This window comes from Natator depressus, chromosome 1 (genome assembly GCF_965152275.1).
Source record: "Natator depressus isolate rNatDep1 chromosome 1, rNatDep2.hap1, whole genome shotgun sequence".
In the NCBI taxonomy this organism is placed as follows: Eukaryota; Metazoa; Chordata; order Testudines; family Cheloniidae; genus Natator; species Natator depressus.
In genome coordinates, this window is record NC_134234.1 from 237,867,312 (window position 1) to 237,886,835 (window position 19,524).

Here is a 19,524-nt window from a genome sequence, read left to right on the forward strand (position 1 = left end):
TGTTGTGCTTTATTTTTTCCACATTAACTGCTGCCCTTCCATTCTAACAACACCATTTGATCTCTGTTGAAGACTAAGTAATAAGGGAGGGAGAATTGCACTAACATTTACTCACTTCATGTCCTTTGACCCAGTAGACAAGCTGTCCAAAACCCATCTCAAAGCTCGACTTCCACAGCTGGACCAGTGAATGATCGCAAATACTACCGTCCAATCACTCTCTTTCAGAGATTCCATAATCTCTCTAAGCACCTTCCCTTCCATGTCTATGGTAAGTGATCGCTTACCATCAGTAGCCAGCTTCCACTCTATCCGCAGCACAGGAAGCTGTTTTCCCTCATCATGGAAAACATCAGAGTGGACATCAAGAACACTGGGAGCGGAGGGCGTCCACGTGGAAACCTGTAACCAGCTCTGGTCCATGCAGGTACCTGTCAGTCAAATCAAAGAGGTTTCTTAAGCTTATTTCCATCCCCTGTGGTAATGTATTAGAGTGGCTGGTGTTTATGTCCACCATGGCTCACTGCTGGATGACATAAGGCCTGCACAAGTGCATGCAACCATGCCCTCCTCTAGTGCAGTGGTCTTCAAACTTTTTCATTTGGGGACCCCTAAAAAAATTCAAGTGGAGACATGGACCCCTTTGGAAACCTTAGTCTGCGGACCACCAGGGGTCCGTAGACCACAGGTTGAAAAATACTGTTCTATGGTAACAACAACCTTTCGCAGATCCCTTAGACAGTCTGCTGGTCCACAGACCACAGGCTGAAAACCAGTAAACTCTGCTGGCAAGGTCACTGACATTTTCTTTCATAGTTCTTGTAGTGGAAAGCTGTTCTGAGAGCAGATAGACCCAGTCATGCTGTGTGAACTATGAATATTATAATCTTGATGTGTCTTTTGGGGAAAATATTTTTCTTTGTAGATTTTTAAGGCAAAAAGGGAACATTATGATCATCTAGTCTGATCTCCTGGTCAAAACAGGCCATATAATTTTGCTCAGTAATTCCTGCATCAAGTCCATAACTTCTTGTTGAACTAGCTCATATCTTTTAAAAAGAAGTCTAATCTTGATTTAAAAACTTCATCTTGATGGAGATTCCACCATATCCCCATGGCAATTTGTTCCAATGGTTGATTACTCTAATTGTTAAAAAATTCTGCCTTATTTCTAGTCTGAGTATTACATCTTCAGCTTTCAGCCATTGGCTCTTATGTTTTGCTAAATTAATGAGCCTTCTGGATGGGAATATAATCAACGTGGCTTTATGGAAAAAGAGTCACGTCAAACCTGATTTCATTTTATGACGAGATTACAAGTTTGATTAATAAAGGTGACTGCATAGATGTTAAATACCTATTTACCACCACACAACATTCGGATTAAAAATAGCACTATACAGCATCAATAAGCTACACATTGACTGACTTAAGTAGTGGCTGACTGGCAGATCTCAAAAAACAGTTCTCAGTGGGGAATTATCATTGAAAGGGGGTGTTTCTAGTGGAGTTCTGCGGAGATCCGTGCTAGGCCCAATGCTCTTCAGTATTTTTATCAATGATCTGGAAGTAAATATAAAAACATTGCTGATAAAATTTGTGGATGACACCAAGACTGACAGAGAGGTAAATAATGAAGCGGTCAGGATAGTCATACACAGAGACCTGAATCACTTTGTAAACTGGACCCAACTCAGCAAAATATATTTGAATACAAAATATTCAAACATAATGTCATACATCTAATATCAATGAATACACATCATATCTACAGAATGGGGGGCTGTATTCCAGAAAGCAGTGAGTCTGAAAACGATTTAGGGGTTATAGTAGACAAACAAGAGCTCCCAATGTGATGCTATAGCAAAAAGGGCTAATGCAATCCCTGGACGTATAAACAGAGGGGGAATAAGCTGGGAGGTGATTTTATGTCTGTATATGGCATTGATAAGATTGATATGGAAATATTGCAGCTAGTTCTGGTGTCCACATTTTAAAAAAGGGGTGTTAAAAATTGGAGAGGGTGCAGACAAGATCCATAAAAATATCTGAGGGCAGGAAAAATGCCTTACAGTGAGCTCTGTTTAGCATATCTATAAGAAGATCAAGAAGTGACTTGATTATGGTGTATAAGTACCCTCACAGGAAGACACCACTAGGCACTTAAGGGCTCTCTATTGTAGAAGACACAGCATAACAAGAATAAATATCTGGAAGCTGAAGCCAGACAAATTCAAATTAGAAATAAGGCACACAATTTTATCAATGTGGGTAATTAATTACTGGAACAAAATACCATGGGAAACAATAGATTCTCCATCTCATGAAGTCTTAAAATCAGGATTGGATTTCTCTCTAGAAGATATACTTTAATCTAACACAAATTATTTATCTTAATACAGAATACTGGATTAAATTCCATGGCCTGTGTTATACAGGAGATCAGACTAGATGGTTTAATAGTGCCTTCTGGTCTTTAGAAACAAACAATTATGAATCTACCAGCAGCAATGTTATTCCCATTTAGGTACTTCTACACTGCTCAGGTTCTCTTAACTTTCTCAGACAAAACCAAACAGCTTGAGTTTATTTAGTCTTTCATGGTAAGGCAGGTTTTCTAGATGCTGACTCATTCTTGTGGCTCTTTTCTGAACCCTTCTGGTTTGTCAACATCCTTTCTGAAGTCCCAAAACAGTCTCACTGATGCTATATATACTGGTAATAACACCTCTCTATTTCTACTCAATATTCCCCATTTTATACAAACAACGATTTCATTTGCTCTTTTAGTAGCCACATTGCACTGGGAGCTCACATTAGTTGGTGACTTCCATCAGTATGTCATTTGCAAACTTTACAAGTAATGATTTTACATCTTCTTCCAGATCATTAATAAAAGTATTGAATAGCATTGGGCCAAGAATGATCCTTGTGAGAGCATATCAGAAACACACCCTGTGGATGATGATTCCCCATTTACAATTACTTTTGCAGATCTAACAGTTAATGGATTTAAAAATCTAGCTACGTATCATATCAATTACATATAATGCTAATTTTAAGTGCCATAAGGTATTAAGACAATGCTTTACATAAGTCATTACGTCAGTTACCTTTGTCAACCAAACTTGTAATGTCATCAAAAACACTATCAAGTCTGACCAGACCTATTTTCGAGAAAACCATGCAAATTGGAATGAATTATACTACCAGCCTTTAATTCTTTACTTATTGCACCCCCCACCAGCCTTTCCATGCTTTTGCCCAGGATAGATGTTAAGCAAACTGGCCTATCCAGAGCATCCCTTTTAACCCCTTTTTAAATATTGGCTCATTAGCCTTTTTCTCTGGCACTTCCCCAACACTGGACTTCAAGATTGCTTAAACACTCAGTGAATTAAATATTCAGTTCACTTAATGGCTCAGAGAGCTGCTTAGCCAATTCTTTAAAAACGTCTTAGGGTATGTTATCCATTCCTGCAGATTAAAAGATGTTTAACTTTGGAAGTTGTTTAATATCCTTCCTAGTTACCATTGGAATAGGAAGTATTTAATTTTCCATTGTAAGACACAAATACATCACCCAGTTTCTTCCCAAATATAGAATATAGCTATTGAATACTTCTGCCTTTTCTGCATCATTCCTGATAGTTTTAACATACATATCTAGTAATGGACCTATACCAATGCTAAGCTTTATTTTGTTTCCATTTTATATCAATTTGCTGAAGATCATGCCTGCTAACTTACAGTCACTGCTATCAACTTTTTTATTGTTTTATTGTTCTTTAGCAGCACTAAGTTTACATCTAATTTTACCTGCTGACTTAGTGAGCATAGTGTGGGATGGATATGTATTACATACTACAAAACTTACCCTAAAATCTCACCATAATTTTTTTTTTTAATTGACTCAGTTTTGAACGGAAGCAAAAAAATTATGGATTTGCTCTGTTCAAGAACTCTGGCCTGAAAATAGGTCTGAAAAGAGACCTGAACTCCTATTTCCCTGTTGGAAAGAGCTGGTTTTGGATTAGGCAGGCAGATGATAGTTCATAATGCTGGTTAACAGGATAATGCTTAACTTTGCCACCTCTCAGTGGCTTAAACAGAGGCACTCACCATCTGACTTCAGTTACAAAAAAGTGAGAGGAGGGAATATACCAGAAAGAAGAAAAACTGACTTACTATTTCTTACGAGGCAGTTTAGATCCTGTGGAGAAAACAAGAAAGTTATTGAGAGAATAGAAGTTCTTTTCTCATTTATTCATCCTGATCTGGTGACAGAGGGGCACAGACAAGAGCAACAAGTACGGCCTGGAAAAACTGACTTACCAGGAAACAGTAGCATATAGCTTGGCTAAATTACAGCTCAGGGGTAGGCATGATAACTATCTACAAGTACTTGAATAGAGCATTTAGGGTGACATTATTGCTAGGAGTAATGGGACGAAATTAAAAAAGAAAATGTAGGTTGAATATCAGGAAAAGCTGCCTGAAATGAAGTCCAGTTAGATTGTAGAATAGTCTTGCAAGAAAGGTGGTGAAAGTCCCATAGCGCAAATCAGATAGGTCTGTCTTTGCCATGATGGCTACAAATTATTACCATCCAGCACTGGTCATGCTGGCAGTTACCTACAACTTCTGAGATCATTTTGACCTACACTGTGAACTCTCGGGGGCAGAGCCTGTCACTGTGGTATTTGTTCGTATAGTGCCTAGTACAATGAAGCCCTCTTCTGTATTTGAGGTCCATAAGTGCTAGAACAGAATCTAACAGAAATAAATACGGTCACTTTACAAACTGGATTGGACAAATCACTGGAGAGAAACTGTAGAGAACAATCCTGCATTGCCTCAAGGGAGATGGACTGCATGAACTAATCGTTATTTTCCACCTTTAATTTCTATGATGCTCTTCAGAACCAAGGCACAGAAAGTGGTTTAGCATCTTTAATAAGTACCAGTCCTCTAAAAGGAGAGTCTGTTTTTATCCTGTTGAGAACCACTTTTAAAGCTGAACTACAAAGAGGGAAAAAAATGAGTTACTGCCCTTTTATATTTTATGAAGACTCAAGATGGCCTGAAAAGAAATAAAAAGGCAGAGGGAATGTGATTCTACTTCTTTTTCCACATGTCTGGTCTACCTTGGAAAACTATGGTCTTGTCTTCACTAGGAAACTGGTGAATTCTTAACCTGAGAGTTAGCAAACATGAGGTAAAAATCCTAGCGAAGACAAAGCCATTTGTAGTTTCCACATGATTTATAGGCTCCCGCACAATTTCTGGCTTCACTATGAAAAAAAAAAAGCGTGCTGTAACAGAAAGAACTTCAAAAAAATCCTTCAGCAAACCATGGAAAACCAGATTTGACATTACAGATGTTTTTAAGGTAACAAAATAAAAATTAAAAGCCTCTTCCAGGCCCTTGTTACATACACCACAAAGCAGGGGTGGGGAAACCTTTTGGCCCAAGGGCCACATCTGGGTGGGGAAATTGTATGCAGGGCCATGAATGTAGGGCTGGGGCAGGAGATCGGAGTGCGGGAGGGAGTGCGGGGTGTGGGAGGGGATGCGGTGTGCAGGAAGGGGCTCAGGGCAAGGGCTTGGGGTGGAGGAGGGGATTGGGGGCTCAGGGCAGGGGTGCGGGAGGGGTACAGGGGCCAAGCTCCGGCCTGGTGCAGCTTACCTCGAGTGGCTCTAGGGTGGCAGTGGCATGCAGCGCGACTAAGGCAGGGTGCTCTGGCCCCGTGCTGCTCCCGGAAGTGGCCAGCATGTCGAGCAGTGGCTCCTAGCAGTGGGGTGGGGCAGGCGGCTCCGCCGCATGCTGCCCTCACCTGCGGGTACCACCATCCTCCCTCAGGGGCCGCAGGGATGCAGTACCGGCCGCTTCCAGGAGTGGCACGGGGCCAGGGCAGGCAGGGAGTCTGTCTTAGCCCCACTGCCTTAGCCCCACAGGGCTGGCAATCCCACGGGCCAGATTGAAAGCCTTGATGGTCCATATCTGGCCCACGGGCCGTAGTTTGCCCTCCCCTGCCATAAAGTATAAAAGGGTACAAATTAATTTTAACAATAGTACTTTGCAGGTAAACATATCTGCATGTCTCGTAAGTAATGTCCACAGAAGTACTTGAGGAACCGGTACTCAATTCACTACAAAATTCGGGTCACATCAAAGGTCATCATGTCAGAGAACTTATTACAAATCTGGAAAATACTGTTCCAATGGCATGCAGCAGGCCGTTCAAGTTGTACCAATCCAAGAGGAGGTAAGGTCTGACTAATCTGGCCATTCTAAATTTGTGAGCTACACAGAGACTTATGTAAGAATTTACCTGAGAGCTAAAATAAACCTGGTGAAGAATGTTTTCATTTACAAGGGACATTGTCATGTAGCTTATGTTCAACATTTAGGTTTTGAAAAACAAAGAGTTTCACTAGAACTGGCAGTGCCTATACTCACTACTATCCTCCAAACACAGAATTAGGGTTAAGGTAGGAAAACACTCTCTCAAATTCAGAGAGAATCAGAGCCTCCAGCTATTACTCAATAGGAGAGAAGAAACACCAAACCCCCCAAAACCAGCAGCTCATCAATGGGAATGACCATTGCGCTCACCTCACCTGGACCCCTTACTTCTAGTCCCCAAATAACTTATTGGGTGGGAAACCAGACTTCCAGCCTCATTACTAGATTCTAGCACTAAGGCCCCCGATTCTGCAAGCACTTAAGCATGTGCCAAAGTCCCACTGAAATCAGTGTTTCATCTTCAGCTTTACTGAACTGGGGCCTAAGCACTGGCACCACTAGAAACTCTGATTAACTGTGCCCTCCAGTGGGTAGAAGGACCATCATGATCAGAGCAATACTGAGATTACACTTAGCTTCAAGTTTAATATTAATGGAAAAAATACTTGGCAGGCCAGGCCTCTCTGTCTTTAAAGCTCTTAACACACTAAAATTAGTCGGTCAGTCAACTAAAGTTGATATTTTGAACCATGGCACTCAAACTAATTTAAGAGTGCCTTTGCATCAATTAGGTTAAATTGATGCAACTTCTATGTTTAGACAATTCCTAAATTGGATTTTTACATTCTATCAGAGTTAATAAAGTGTCTGTAAACACAAGTGGGGACATTTTCTCAGCACTTTTATATCTTCAAATGAGAACAGTTTGCTTGGATTGAAACATTCCCATGTAGCATCTGCAACCCAAACTCTGTTGTACTTTGCCAGTGAATGAGAAGTAGAAAGTGATTAGATATTGGGTAAACCAACGTGAAGTCAGCAAATCTATTTTTACTGATCAAATGGAGAGAAATACAATTAAAGGAACATAATAAATGTTGAAAAATTTAATTATCACAATAGCATAAGTGTTAGTAACAGAATTAAAGGACACATAAGGGTACGTTATTTACTGAAAATGTCCCTTTAATCAATAAATTTAAAGAAAGTAATGGGCCCCAGATTATGAAAATTTGATTTAAAAAAAACAAAAACATTCAAGATACAAAAGGACAAGTCTGACAAACAATTACTTTCCTTTAGATAAAACCAATCACCTAAATTAAATCATTCCATATTTGGACAATTTTAGATTCCCAGTAATTATTGTAAATTGTACTTCATTATAAAGTCCTTGCATAAACGGTGATAAGTTATTTACACAAAAGGCAAAGCCATCTGCTTTCATTTAAGTGTTGGTTTTCTTATCAGCAGATAAGTCATAGGTGCCTGGAAGCACAGCTGTTGTTCCAACATTTCTTGGTTTGGCACCCACTGGGAAACATTTGACAACTGCAGGCCCAATGCGAGTATAGTCACACAAGAAGCGGGTTCTTGGGGGGAGAATTTGGAAGCAGCAGCCAGGAGTTCTGCCTACGCAGAGAAGGAATGGTTACTCACCCTGTGCAGAAACTGTGGTTCTTTGAGATGTGTCCCCCTATGTGCGCTCCACTCTAGGTGCGCTTGCACCCCCTATACCTTCAATTGGAGATTTCTCATAGCACAGGCCAAACGGGCACTGCATGTGTGTTACTCAGCCTCACGGCATTGTTATATAGCACTGCGTGGGCTAACCATCCTCAGTTCCTTCTCTACTGCAAAGCCTGCCCCATGACAGGGAACTCTGAAGCAGAGGGGAAGGAGGGCAGGTAGTGGAACAGCTATAGGGATACACATCTCAAAGAATCACAGTTACTGCACAGGGTGAACAACCATTTATTCTTCTTCAAGTAGCATCTCCATGGGTGCTCTACTCTAGGTGACTACTGAGCAGTCCCCCTTTAAGGAGGAGTGAGCTTCAGTCCAGTGCAGAAGTGCAGCTGAGCCAAACACAGTATCAGAAGCAGAGTTACAAATTACTGCATAGAAGCCCAAGTTGTGGCTTTACATATTTCAATGATAGGAACTTTCTTAAGAAAGACTGTGGAGATGGAAATGGATCTCAGCATGAGCTCGTATGTCAGTGGGTGCTTCGAGATGATGAGACTAGTAGCAGCTACAAATACCGTCAGTTCTCCACCTAGAGAGCCTCTGTTTAGAGATTTTTAGCTCCTTTTGTTCTGTCGGTGATCAAGACAATCTGAAAGTCTACTTGAAACTTTTAGTCCTATCAAGGTAGAAGGCCAAGGCTTCCCTGACATAAAGTGTGTGTAACAACACCTCCCCCTTATCCCAGTGAGGTTTAGAGTGGAAGATGGGGAGGTGAATAGGGTGATTAATATGGCAAAAACTTGAGGTACAGTCACGTGACCTTGTCTGAAAAATATTGTGAATGGAGGGTATGCCATAAAAGCCCCTATTTCCCCCCCATACTCATCAAGCTGATGTGATAGCACCCAGAAATGCCGTTTTCATCAATTAACGGAGGAGTGCACAGGCAGCCTCAGGTTCAAACAGTGGTCTTGTAAATCATTTAAGAACCAAACTGATGTCCCAAACTGAAGTAGGGCATTTAACTGGCAGAAAAAGATTGCAGAGGCCTTTGAGAAACCTCATTGTCATTGGGCAGGCAGAGTACCCCTCTACTGGAAAATGGAGGGCCCTGATGGCTGCCAGATGAACTCTAGTGGAGCTCAGCAATAGCCCTGAGCTCTTTAGTTCTAGAATGCAGGCCAGTATGTCTGGCAGCAAAGAAGTTGCTCGTTCAATGTGTTTGACATCATACCAGCATGCAAATCTTGTCCATTTTTGTAAGTGCAGTGTGCAGACTCTTTTCTGCTGTGTAGTAACGTTCTTTTTACTTGCTGTGAACAGGCCATTTCCATGCCTGAGAACCATTGACAAGCCATGCGTTAAGGTGAAGGATTCTGAGGTGGGGTGAAGGATCTTCCCACTCTCCTGGGAAAGGTGATGAGGAGTGGCATGGAGAGTGATCAGTGAGAACATGGCCAGCTGTATCAGGTAAGGAAACCATGTTTATCTGGGCCATATCAGAACAATAACACTGGCCCAGTCCTTTTTCTTAATTTGAGTAGAACTTTGGATATCAGAGGAGTTGCGGGGGGAACTCCTACAGAAGACCCATTGACAACTGGAGGTAAAAGGCATCCCCCAGGGATCAGTGACCGGCCAGGCTCTGGAGCAAAACTGGGTGCATTTCCTGTATATCACCTTGATGAAAAGGTCTATCTGAAAAGTGCCCCATTGTCAAAATATGTGGTGAAGTATGGTGGAATCTATCTTCCACTTGCGGTCTTGAGAGAAGTGTCTGCTGAGCATGTCCATGGTCATGTTCTGAACTCTGAGAAGGTAAACTGTCGTGATGACAATCTGATGGCGCATACTCCAATTTCAAACTTTATAGCCTCAGCATGCGGGGAGTGGGGGGAATCTTGCTCTCCCATGCTGGTTTATATGAAATATGCATAATATGTTGTATGATCTTTATGTGTTTGCCTCTGATTAGTGGCAGAAACTGGATACAGGTGTATCTGAATGATTTGAGTTCCAGGAAGTTGATGTGCAGAGTGGTTTCCTGGGGCATCCACCTGCTCTGAGCTGTATGGGTAGGGCCCTACTGAATTCTTAGTCCATTTTTGTAAATTTCATGGTCATAGCATTTAAAAAAACTTGAATTTCGTGGTTTCAGATATTTAAACCTTAAATTTCATGGTGTTGTAACAAACATGAATATGTATTTTTAAAACAGCAAAATATAAATATGTAAAGTCCTTAAGACTCAGTGTTTCTCAAAGTTACTTCCAAGGAGAGTCCTTTTAGAAGCCAATCGTCTAGGCAAGGGAGCACCAAAATTCCACTCCTGTGTAGGTGTGCTGCTACTACTGAAAAGATCCTTGGGCGGATGATAGGCCAAAAGGGAGCACTCTGTACTGAGAATGGTCCTGGCGTACTGTAAAGCATAGGAATCGTTTGTGGGATGGGTGGATCGCAATGTGGATAGACGTGTCCTGAAGGTCAAGGGCCAAGAACCAATCCCCTTGGTCCAGTGATGAGATTATCGCTGCAAGTGTCAACATTCTGAATTTTTGTGCCTTCACAAGGGTGTTGAGTAGTCTTAAATCTAGGATGGCTCTCAAACCGCCGCTCTTTTGTTTGGAACCAGGAAATACCGGAAATAAAGCCCCTTCCCTCTGTGGGAACTGCTGCTATAGCATGCAGGTGCAGAAGAGTCTATTTTCTGCAACAGCAGGTTCTCGTAGAAGGTGTCCCTGAAGAGGGATGGGGAAGGAGGTTTGGGGGGATGGAAGCGAATTGAAGTAGATGAGTACCCTTGGAAATGATCTCCAAAATCTACTTGTCCATGGGCAATGAGCTCCCAAGCCTACCAGAAGTGGTAAAGGCAGTTGCGAAAGGGAGGAAAGGCAGGTAAAACATTGCAGCTGGTAAGAAAGAGGATGGCAGCTCAGGACCTTGATCATCCCATCAAAAATTGATGCTTCGAGGTGGAAGGTTGTGAAGTTTGAAGGCAAGAAGTTGGGTAGTTTCCTCTGGAACCTCTGCCTCTTGTGGTGAGGTTCATAAGGGCTCTGTGAGCTTAGGAACTGGGCAGAATAGGATCTCTGTACTACCTGGGACCTACGAAATTGTCTCTTCTGGGCAGGTATGTAGATCCCCAGAGATTGTAAAGTGGCTCCGAAATCTTTTAAGTTATGCAGAGATTCATCCATGTTGTCAGTGAATAACTTAGTGCGGTCAAAAGGAACGTGGTCTATTGTATTCTGGACCTCCTTAGGGAATCCTGAGCACTGAAGCCAGGATGGACTCCTCATAACTACTGCCACAGAAATTGAATGAGCAACAGAAATGTTGAGAGAAGTCTGCAGAGATGTCCTGGCAAGGAGCTGGTTTTTGGCAAGAATTGTCTGGAACCACTCTCTGTGTTCTGTTGGCAGATGTTCAATAAAGGAGATCAGCTCGGTATAATTTGTGTGGTTGAACTTCGCCATTAAGGCCTGGTAGTTGGTGATTACAAACTGTAAAGTAGCTGAAGAATAATACTTATGATTTTTACTATAGGGCATAGATTTAGTGTGGTGCTGCCTTCCACATTCATTAACAGCCTAAACCATCAAAGAGTGAGGAGATGGGTGAGAAAATAAAAATTCTGACTCCTTAGTGGGAACATGATATTTTTTGTCTGCCCTCTTGCACATGGGAGGAATTGAGGCCGGAGTATGCAAGATGAATTTTGCACGATCCAGCAGTGCCTTGTTGACTAACCGAGCAATGCAGGAAGTGGAGAATGTATGCAGGATGTCGAGCAGCAGATGCTTTTCTTCAGTTTCCCCAAAGAGGATCTGTAAAGAATCAATGACCCTCTTGATGAGATGGTGAAACTGCTTAAAATAGTCAGCCAGGGATGGTAATAATGGCATGACAGCTTCATCCGGGGATGAAGAGGAAATGTTTGCAGTTGGAGAAACCTCCTCATCAGCCCTGTCCTCCTGTTCCTCAGAGGTCTCTTCCTGAGGCTCCGGTCTCCTAGAAAGGGAGGGTGAGGAGGGTTGTTTATCTCTATGAAGGGCAGAGATTGAGGCCCTACAGAATTGATGGCAATAAGCTGCCCAGGAGTCCCAGAATGGCCAAGGGAGTGGCACATATGGCACGGGTGGCGGAGTCCATGAGTGCTTGTCCCAGTGGGATGGTAGTTGTGGATGTCTGTCACAAGTAAGCTCAAGCAGCTCAGGACCTCAGGAAAAGAACCTTCACAGGGTTCATAGTGGAGAGCCTTGCCCAGATATTTGGGAGGCTGAGGCAAAATCTTCATCAGAATCCTCCTCCTCAAAGTCACTCAGTAATGGGGGGGCAACAGAAGAAGCTTGAGGTACCACTATTAGTACCAGAGGGGTGTCCGGAGATCTGGAAGTTCTCAGTACTGAGAAGAGATTGGAGCTGAGCAATAGTGAATCAGGTGTCTCTGATATCGTGAGGTCTCAGGGAAGCCAGAATTCTTGCGGTACCAAGAGTGCTGTCCAGGGCTTGAGCTGAAGTAATAGTAGTGAAGGAGTTGATGGTACCACAAGTTTTGAATGCTCTGGAAGGAACCTGGACAGAGCCTGAATGGTCTTTTTCGGTACTGTGGTAGAGCTCTTCTTGCCACGCTGGTGTCCTGGAGCCTGATGTTTTAGGGTCTTTTTGCTTAGTTGTGCTCTTGGTATCTGAGGAACCAGCAGCCTCAGGGTACCATGTCAGAGACCACTGGAATCTGGGGCAGCTGACAACTTCAAGATAGATCCTCTACCTGGAAACTCAGGGCAAGGTCTTTGGAAGACTTATGAAAAGAATCTTGGGTCTTCCTCTTAGATGCCCTTGAGGAGTGCGGCTCAGAGACAGAAGAGGCAGGCGACTTACTTGGAGACTGGCATATGCGGGAGGGGAGGCTCCTGGCCTGGGTCAAAGGCTGGATGCAGCAAGCTCTCCATCATAAGGAGTTGAAGTTTTATCTCCTTGTTCTTTCTGGCTCTAGATTTTAATGCCAGACAGAAGTTGCTCTTTTGGGAAATATGAGATTTCCTAAGGCAACAGAGGCCGTGGGAGTGTCTATTACTCACTGGGATTGCCTCCTGGGACAACAGGCAATGCTTGAATCCAGGAGAACCAGACATACCTTTGAAAGGGGCAAAAGCTCCCCAGGGTGGGGGGAAATCTATCTAAAAGCTATATGTGTGGAATTCTTTTTTTGGTTTTAAAAAAACTAACACAACTAACTATTACTAAGTACTAACTACTATAATACACTCACTACAAAAGCTAAGAGAACATAGTTGAGGACAAACAATGTGGACAACTAGCTAAGGCTGTGTCTCAAGCTGGGGACGTTGAAAAGGAACTGAGGATGGTTAGCCCATGCAGTACTATATAGCAACAGTATGGGCCATGAGGCTGAGTCACACGCATGCATGGGCCGAATGAACATTGCTGTGAGAAATCTCAGATCAAAGGCGCAGGGGGCGCAAGCGCAACTGGAGTGGAACACTCATAGGGACACTACTTGAAGAAGCAGCTGACTCAACATGGTAAGGAGATGCCAGTTGAGGCAGGAGGAGGAAGTGTTGCAACTAAGTTTCTCAATCTAAACTGAACAACACAGTGCCGATTTAATCAGAGTCTCCTCCCCCAAAACCAAATGTTCTAGGCCAGTGTTTCTCAACCAAGGGTATGCGTACCACTGAGGGCATGCAGAGGCCTTCTGGGGGTATATAAACTCATCTAAATATTTGCCTAGGTTTACAACTGGCTACATAAAAAGCACTAGCAAAGTCAGTACAAACTAAAATTTCATATAGACAATGACTTGGTTAGAACGGCTCTATATACTATACACTGAAATGTAAGTATAATATTTATATTTCAATTGATTTATTTTATAATTATATGGTAAAAATGATAAAGTAAGCACTTTTTCAGTAACAGCATGCTGTGACACTTTTGTATGTTTGTCTGATTTTGTAAACACGTAGTTTTTAAGTGAGGTGAAACTTGGGGTATGTAAGACAAATCAGACTCCTGAAAGGGGTACAGTAATCTGGAAAGGGTGAGAGCCACTGTTCTAGGCAAAGCCATTTGGAGAGATTCTCCACTGACATCCCCCCTACACCATTCTTTTTTATGTCCATACAGAACTGGCAACAGTATTCAGGTTCATCCAGAAACATTGATTGGTTGATGGGGATTGTGACAAAAGAAATGTGTTCCCACTGAAATTAAGATATTTGAGATAAACTCCGGTCCTGAGCATTCAGTAAGATTTCTGTTGGGCTTTCTGTCTTGCTGGACCCCTTCATTACATCTGGAATGTTTTTTTTTTTTTAATAGCAACCACATCTGTAGATTAAATGATCATCTATAGATACTCACAAGCCTCTGTAGTCCCCAGATAAAGTGGGTAATCCCTGCAATAATAGACAGTCTATTTATAATGCCAGGGTATACTGACTAGATCATGAACCAGACTGAAATCCTACAAGTAGAAGCAGCAGTAGATAGGCCTCCTACTTAATCAAGGTCCCCATTCCACCCTCCTCCAGACTCTCAACTGACTTGTTTCCCAACTTCTTCCTACCCAATATTGGCCTCTTCAACTATTGGGCAAAAAGCCTTTGTTCACACATATCTGTGCTCATTTAAAAATTAGAAGTTGTGTCTAGTCAGGCAAAAATTCAGGTTATTTACTAGTCAGGCTGAGATGCTTTCAGTACCTAAGCATCCTAAGGTCGTATAAGGTATTTGCCTCTTTAAAGAAAAGTTTATGTGCCACAGAGTCCGAGAATGACTTCCTGACTATAAGACAAGAGAGGAAAACACAGCACAAAACTGAATCATAGACCCAGGCAGGGAAATAAGAATTCGGGAGAAGATTTCTGGAAAGCTGGTTCCACAACTATACTGCCAAGGAAACAATAGCATACCTGTATCAGGCCTCCAGGAAAATACCCATGATTCTCTTCTCCTTTACTGCTCTCTAGACTAGACTCGACCAACTTAGATATCTAAACATCTAACTACTCCTTGCTAGACCCCAATAATTGCCATAGACTACAGATCTGTATGACAAAAAAAGTGACACAACATCATGCCTCTCATATTATCACTAGCTACTACAGGTTCCCTCCCGCTCCTAGCTACATACAACCCCCTCCCAACACCATAGAGGAAAAAGCATAATTCTCAGCAAAGAAAGGGTTAAAATTTTAGCAAACAGGAATGCTCTGATCGCATTGCTTGGTCATTTAAACAAATAGCTACACATCACAGAACCAAGATGACTTTTTATATGATGTTGCTCATTACTGGTTTTTGGAAAACCTTGAACAGAATACTACATTAACATACATATTTGAATAACTATAGTATCTCCTTCACCCTCCCATCCCAGGATATATATCAAAGAGGGTACTGCCTCAATTCTCCGAAGTAGACAGAGCAACTAATTTCAATTCCAAGTGCAACAACAGATTTTAAATCTAATGACATTTTGCATTGTAACTTCTATCTAAGCTCTCAGAATATAAAATCTTCAGGGGAAAGGACCATCTTTTTGCTGTGTGCACATGATGCTAAAACAACAAGCCTCTGCTATGGGCCTCACAGTAGTACTGCAATACAAATACATTGTAAACACTGCAACAACTACCACTCCTCCAATACTGCATTTAAAAATCTAGAAAATAGAGGGACACTGTTTAAGGCTCCCCATCATGTGTAAAATAAGCAGGGTTTGGACGGGAGGTTACCACCTTGAGGTGAAGGAGAACTGAAATTATATCCATTGGGCCAGTTGCTAACCTAGGTTCACAGAACTATCGCTGGTTTTCCAATCTGTTAAGAGGATTCCATTAATATTATCAGATGGTTTACACATTCTGCAGATTGGCATACATAAGTACGTTACAATTGCCTATCAACTAGAGGCAGGGGTCTCAAACTCAATTTACCTTAGGGCCAGTGCCAGTCCCCAAATCCTCCCAGCGGGCCAATAATGTCACTGAAGATGGTGTTCAGAAAAGAAAACGTTTATATTGTATTTTTTATTTTGAATTTCTTAGAAATAATAAAACTGTCATACAACTTTATACAATTCTTCGCCTGCCAGACACCTGGCAATGCTTCAGTTCTGTCAATTTGTTGATGTTTGGCCTCAGTGACTGAGCAGTTGAAACCTTCAGGATTGCAGCAAGGTGGGCATCAGATAGTTGTGTTCAGTATTTTGACTTGTTTATATTCATTGTGGAAAAAAGTGATGTTGCCTCCATGGCTGACTCTGCCTGGCAACTAGTGATGGTATCTCTGTCCCTATGCCCCAGCCAATGGGAGCTGCAGGGGGCGGTGCCCGCCACAGACGTTGCCAGCAGCATGGCTGCATGTGGCTCTTCTCCGTGGGCCACAGTGGGGAGGTTCTCGGGCCGCAGATGGCCCGCAGGCCTGGACTTTGAGACCCCTGAACTAGAGGAAGAATTCTGCTGTATGACGTGCTCCAAGTTATGCTGATACCATGTGAAATTTTCATTTTACTTTTAACAATCTACATTTTCGGCACTCTTCCAGGCTGTTTGCAAAGTATGGATAAAGCTATTAGCTTATTGGGGGCCACAGTATTGTGTGTAGGATCATGATATGCGGTGAAGAACAGCCTGAAAGGTTGAAAAATTGACTAATTTGGGTAATGCAGCATTCTGGCATTCTTCAAATTATACAAAAGTTATCAATTAGACTAATTCCAACTGTTGGGATCTATTTAGATCAATGCTGGTGCTCTTAAAGGAAGACCGTTATCTGGAACTGAAGAAAAATGCACATGTAAGGGCTCTGTGTAGCAGGGTGCAATACACAGGAGTGCTGGTAAGAGATCTGGCTTTATTCGTCAGTGCCAGACACTAGACACGGAACAGGTTTGCAAAGCTTAATGCCCTTCTCGCATTAGAGTGGTCAGTATCCACTGACTCCAGTAGCTACTATTACACTCTGGAGTTTGACAATTTTACTTAACCAAGAGGGTGTTCATGGAAGACAAACTACTTTGGTCATCAAGCATGACTCCTAACTTTTGTTCTGATCTACTTTCTGGATCCTCATTTCCAATGCAGCTATCCTGAAATATTTTAACCTTCAGTCAGAGCAGGAATTACAATTCAATCAGAAGACTACAACCAACTGAAGCGGGGAAGGCAATAACTAAAGCAAACCTGACAGGCTACATCAGACTTTGACCTGCTAGAATTTCTTGCATAACAAAAGGGGACTATAATCAAATAAGCATACACAATTACTGCTGTTTAGTTACAGAACTTCTCCTCTAAATGGCATACTTAGTTTGCACACAAAAAGTCAGCTAAAAACCTAATGACATAAACAATGTGGGCATGCTGAATAAGTCACACAACCACATATATGATAACAAGCAGTGATAAGTCATCACTCTTGAATTATGTCACCTCTAATTTGTGCAAATAGTTTTTACCACACTGCATATTCTCCCTCCTCCTGCCAACTTCTACTATTTCACAAACCATAGTATTGAGTATGTTACAAACCATCTAAGGCTCTATCCAGAATCAGAAGCTGCAGCTCATTTGTCCTGCCAGGAGCACATGATACTAGCACACCAGATCCACACCGGCTACTTGCTAGGTACTAGGTAGAACACACGGTGTTGGTTTTGACTTAGAAAGTCCTAAATCACCTGGCAACTACTTAGCTGAAATACCACCTCCCTTCACAAGCCACATTGTCACAGTTGTGGTCAGCAGGAGTACCTAAGCTGAGGGCCAGCTCTAGGCACCAGCTAAGCAATCTGGTGCATGGGGCGGCGCTGCTAAAGAGGCGGCACTCCTGCTGTTCTGGGGGCAGTAGCCCCGGTGGCAATTCGGCAGCAGCTCCTCTCCGTTGTTTCCCGTGGTGGCAATTCGGTGGCGACTCTTCCGGCTCGGGTCTCACTGTTGGTGGCAGCTCCCTCTGATGTACCTGTTCTCTCTGCCGGCGGCATATGCGGCAGGTTTTTTGGTTTTTTTGCTGCTTGGGGCAGCAAAAAACGTAGAGCCGGATCTGCCTAAGCTGGATCCCTGCTTGTGTAAGAGAGACAGGTGGCTGGTGGGATGTTCTCTGGGAGAACCATTCATCTATAGGTGAGAGGTTTTTCGCAGGAGTGGGTGGGTGAGATTCTGTGGTCTGAGTTGTGAAGGAGGTTGGAGTAGATGATCATAATGGTCCCTTCTGACCTTAGTATCTATGAATCTATGAATCTTAACAAGACAGAGTACCACTTATTTCCATAAAGCTAAAAATATGCAAGAGTTTCCATAGTAACAGACTGATGGAAGGTAGGGGTTAAGACGAGGAAATAATAAAGGGAACAGTTTAGCATAAAAGCAGAAGACAGCTCACCACTTTAATGCCACACAGTAATGTTTGTAGGCATCATTACAGAGATAAGTTTAAGAAGGGATTTAAAAGATAAGGCAGAAACCTTATCAATTTTGATTGGAAATTTTTCCCATGCATAAAAAAGGCAACATGGAAGACAACATGGAGGTGCTTGAAGCTACATCCAAGCAAATAATGGATTTTTAGGTTCACTGGCAATTTTGAAAAGTTAAAAACTGTTCCATGTTGACTTTCACTTTTTTTTTTTTTTAATAAGTAATTAAATAGTCATGTGAGCAGGGACTTGCACTTGGGTCTCCCAAATGCTAGGTCAGTTCCCCAACCAGTAGGCTAGTGTCATCCCCACTCTCCTTCTCTGGCCCAATGACCATCCATTGTTGTTCATAGTGACAATTCAGTTATTCATGACGACAATGGATAGCCATTGGGCCAAAATGATGATAAGAATAACGACAACATGGTAGTTAGGGCACTCACCTGGGAAGTGGGAGACGCAAGTTTAAGTCCCTGTGGAATGTCTTCAAGAGGAGAGATTGAGAAAGCCCACACCAGATTATCCCAAAGCCCAGTGGCCAGGACATGCTCCTATAATGGAGAAGACCCAAGTTCAAATCCCTACTCTACATTATGCAGAGGGGGGGATCGAATCGAGGTCTCCCACATCCCAGGTGAGTGCCTAACTACTGGACAAAAACTATTTATCCAAAAATTTTGCCAAGCTCTATTTGAGGCTAGCTTCAGTGGCAGAATGAAGATGTGGGTTAGTGGCTTTATAAATTAATGTTTATATCTGATTATTTATTAACCATATTTCCTTTCTGTATTTTTTATTCTTGTTGTTGATGCTTTAAAAAAAAATCACAGTGCTGTGTGCAATGGGAAACATCACAAATCTGGAAAATTGGATACTGGTTCATCAGCACTGAGTCGTAATAGTTCAGTCATACAATTAATAGGAGGCCAACATTTCCCAGCAGGATTCTGTGGGAACCCAAAGGCACCTGCATTAGGCTGGGAAGGACTCCCTGCTGCCCCTTAAAAGATGGCTGCAGCCAGATAGGAAGAGTTCCAAGCTTGCAAAGTTTACCTCTCATCTGAGCATGAGTACGTGTAATGTTTTTGGTGAGCTGCCTCTCAAGTGCCTGGCTGCTGCAGCCCGACCTACTTATGATCTA

General features: G+C 42.4%; 1 protein-coding gene and 1 long non-coding RNA gene across 2 annotated transcripts in view; one reads left to right on the forward strand and one right to left on the reverse strand.

Moving 5' to 3' along the window:
* IL17RA (interleukin 17 receptor A) overlaps positions 1–19,524 on the reverse strand; it is a 40,364-nt gene that overhangs the window by 15,156 nt on the left and 5,684 nt on the right. The window contains exons 2-3 of the mRNA XM_074938768.1: positions 4,189–4,213; positions 288–431 (exon numbers count right to left, since the gene is read on the reverse strand). Of these exons, the coding sequence (XP_074794869.1) occupies positions 288–423 (136 nt within the window). The 5' untranslated portion in view covers positions 424–431; positions 4,189–4,213. The remainder of the gene's footprint in view (positions 1–287; positions 432–4,188; positions 4,214–19,524) is intronic.
* Positions 8,902–19,524, forward strand: part of LOC141977380 (uncharacterized) — a 48,955-nt gene continuing 38,332 nt past the window's right edge. Inside the window, exon 1 of the long non-coding RNA XR_012636208.1 lies at positions 8,902–9,409. This is a non-coding gene — a long non-coding RNA (uncharacterized LOC141977380). The remainder of the gene's footprint in view (positions 9,410–19,524) is intronic.